Raw genomic sequence first — 2,562 nt, 5'->3', positions numbered from 1 at the left:
CTAGACAATTGTGGTTTAGGTAGATACAATCGAGTAATGTGTTTCAATTCAGTTCTAGTTTCCTTCATCTAGTACAGTTCAAACCAAACCAGCTACATGGTTTTGCGGTTAATTAATTCATTAAGAATATGTCTACTGCCTTACCACTTGCAAAATCAACTGCGGTCTGCAGGTATTGGGTCTCGAGAATAAGATCACTAGAATTACAGAAATGAATGAATGAATAAACCAGTTATTGGCAGTGTCTTGACGTCATCTGCGTCATTTCCGGCACGAGAACTTTTCACACCCACAACCTAGGCACCCGACTAACTGCGTATGATGGATTGCACGAGTGAGCTCATGATTTACAAAGCGAGAGGTTTCATCGAAGTCTCTGAATGATCAAAGGTCATACGATTTCCTTTACCCAATGAGCTTCCATACTTGCACAGAGAATGGTGGCGGTGTAGCCTTGAAATTGTCACGTATACATATTATCTTCCGCTAATTGATAGCCTCATATCCTGCGTGGACGCCTGCCATTAATTATTTGAACTTACAACAAAACCGCAAGGTTAATTTGCCGGATGCGATTGCACAAGTGAACTCATCATAAAGTGATATATAAAGAGAGGAAGATCTCATCAACTCTATCAGACTGTGTACGAGCTGGTGAATGTCGATCATGTCTACTCTATCTCTTACTATTGGGCTTTTTGCTGCAATGATGCTTCTTGTTGGCGTTGATGCTGCTTCTCTGTCGTTTGCGGATCGCTGCAGGTTGTCTCCTCACTTTGCTCAACTGTTTGGTGCCCGTTGTGATCCCCACCTGCCAAAACAAGACTGCGAAGTGGGAGAGTGGAGTACATGGGGGGCAGTGACCAAAGACTCTCAAGGAGTTTGCACGCAAAGCAGAGAAAGGAAAATAAACGTTGTTCCCAGGAACGGAGGACGTCCGTGCCCTAGTTTGAAAGAAAAGAAAACCCTAGAATGTAAAGAAATGTAGCGTTGTTGGTAGTGACAATGTTTAATTAATAATGATGTACATGTATGTTGTTCTAGGTGTTACTAAAGCTGGACAAGCAAAACAACTGCTGAATATTCTGAAATCAGGTTTGGGAGGATTTGGATCATTTAGTCCTGGATTAGGTGGACCAGTAGGTATTATCGACAAACAAGTACATCATAATCTGAAATCAGCAAACATGACACCTGCAATACCAGTTGGACAAAAAGGACAAAGTGGCCTAGCTGGTATTCAAAAACGTGCTATAGTTTGTCCTGGTGATCGTGACATTGTAATAATTGTTGACTCATCCGGTAGTGTGAACAACTCAGAGTTCACTTCTGCTCTTAATGATTTGAGTGAGCTCATTCCTCTGCTCTGTGGATATCAACCTGGTATAATAACACAGTGCCAAGCCTACAGACTGGCCATGATAACCTATGGAAACTCACCAAGACTCACATTTGACTTGGATGACAATCTTAGCAGGCACACAAACCAAATAAATGTTCAGAATGACATCAAAACAAAACCATACTACACAAATGGAGCGACAGCTACAGGTGATGCTCTCAAATTTGCATGGGATCGAGTTCTACAGGAATCTCATGGAATGAGACCAAACAGCAAGAAAACCATTCTTCTGTTGACTGATGGTCACTACAACCGTGGAACTCATAATCCAATCAATGTGGCAGAAGACCTATTCCAAGCTTTCAATGACCAGTTGTCTATAGTGGCTTTGGGAATAGGAAATAATATTGACTACCAAGAGCTGATAGATATCACCAAACATTACAATCCTGCAAATCCTTTGGTCTTCTTTACAGAAACCTTTTACAGTCTCCATGACATTGTTGAGGAGATCAAGCGTGAGCTGAAGAAGGGTAAAGCAGTATGCTCTATGGATGTTCTTGTCAAGAAACGCTAGTGACAACTACTAACTAAGGAAGTGACAATTTGAACGTTTTTGTGTGTTGTATAATGTACAACAGTTTAGATCTGTGGTTGCAGTTTTGATTACAAAAATATAGTAAACTGAAAACAGTTTTGACAAATTTTTGCTTTGCAAGAACTTACAGCCTGAAAAACCTGATACAAGTATAATGAAGAAGCACTAGAAGTGCAAACACTCGGTCGGTATATACGCACCTGAATGTAATTAGTCGCGCTATGACAGAATGGTCTAGACAACACCAACCGCCACGCACAGCAAAAGTCTAGAGCACATACGAAAATAGCTTTCGGTTAGATAGGTACAAAAAAGCCGCACTGATTTTCAGTAAACAAAAAACAATTTAAAAACCCTAACCCTAACCCTAACTCTAACAAAAAACAATGTTTTGAGCTTTCAGAAGATGACACTATTGATGGAATGTTACAACGTTTGCTCTCTAGACGTCTAGTTCTTTGTGCAACTTCTCTAGGCGTCTGATTGTTTTGTGCAGCCCTAATGAGCCACTACGGGCGGTTTTAGGCTTGGCGTAATAGGTAACACCAGAGCCAAAACAAAATTAGATGTGGGAAAACATGAACGTTACAAATGTAGCTAGATTAGGCGTTGTTTCTAAGTG

The 2,562-nt window shown here is 40.7% G+C and overlaps 1 protein-coding gene across 1 annotated transcript; it reads left to right on the top strand.

The window, feature by feature from the left end:
• Positions 1-643: 643 nt before the first annotated feature.
• LOC134189881 (collagen alpha-1(XII) chain-like) lies at positions 644-2,063 on the top strand. Its single transcript, XM_062658273.1, has 2 exons — positions 644-974; positions 1,045-2,063. Exons 1-2 carry the CDS (start codon positions 659-661, stop codon positions 1,917-1,919), a joined length of 1,191 nt encoding a protein of 396 aa, XP_062514257.1. The 5' UTR covers positions 644-658; the 3' UTR covers positions 1,920-2,063.
• Positions 2,064-2,562: the final 499 nt, after the last annotated feature.

This window comes from Corticium candelabrum, chromosome 14 (assembly GCF_963422355.1).
Source record: "Corticium candelabrum chromosome 14, ooCorCand1.1, whole genome shotgun sequence".
Classification (NCBI taxonomy): Eukaryota; Metazoa; Porifera; class Homoscleromorpha; order Homosclerophorida; family Plakinidae; genus Corticium; species Corticium candelabrum.
This window is presented reverse-complemented; position numbering and strand designations above follow the sequence as displayed.

What these genes read in the sequence shown, in the direction of transcription:
- LOC134189881 (XM_062658273.1), top strand. Translation starts at nt 659, where the DNA reads ATGTCGATCATGTCTACTCTATCTCTTACTATTGGGCTTTTTGCTGCA. An exon ending in AGAAAAGAAAACCCTAGAAT is followed by an intron (nt 975 to 1,044) that starts GTAAAGAAATGT and finishes ATGTTGTTCTAG; the next exon opens with GTGTTACTAAAGCTGGACAA.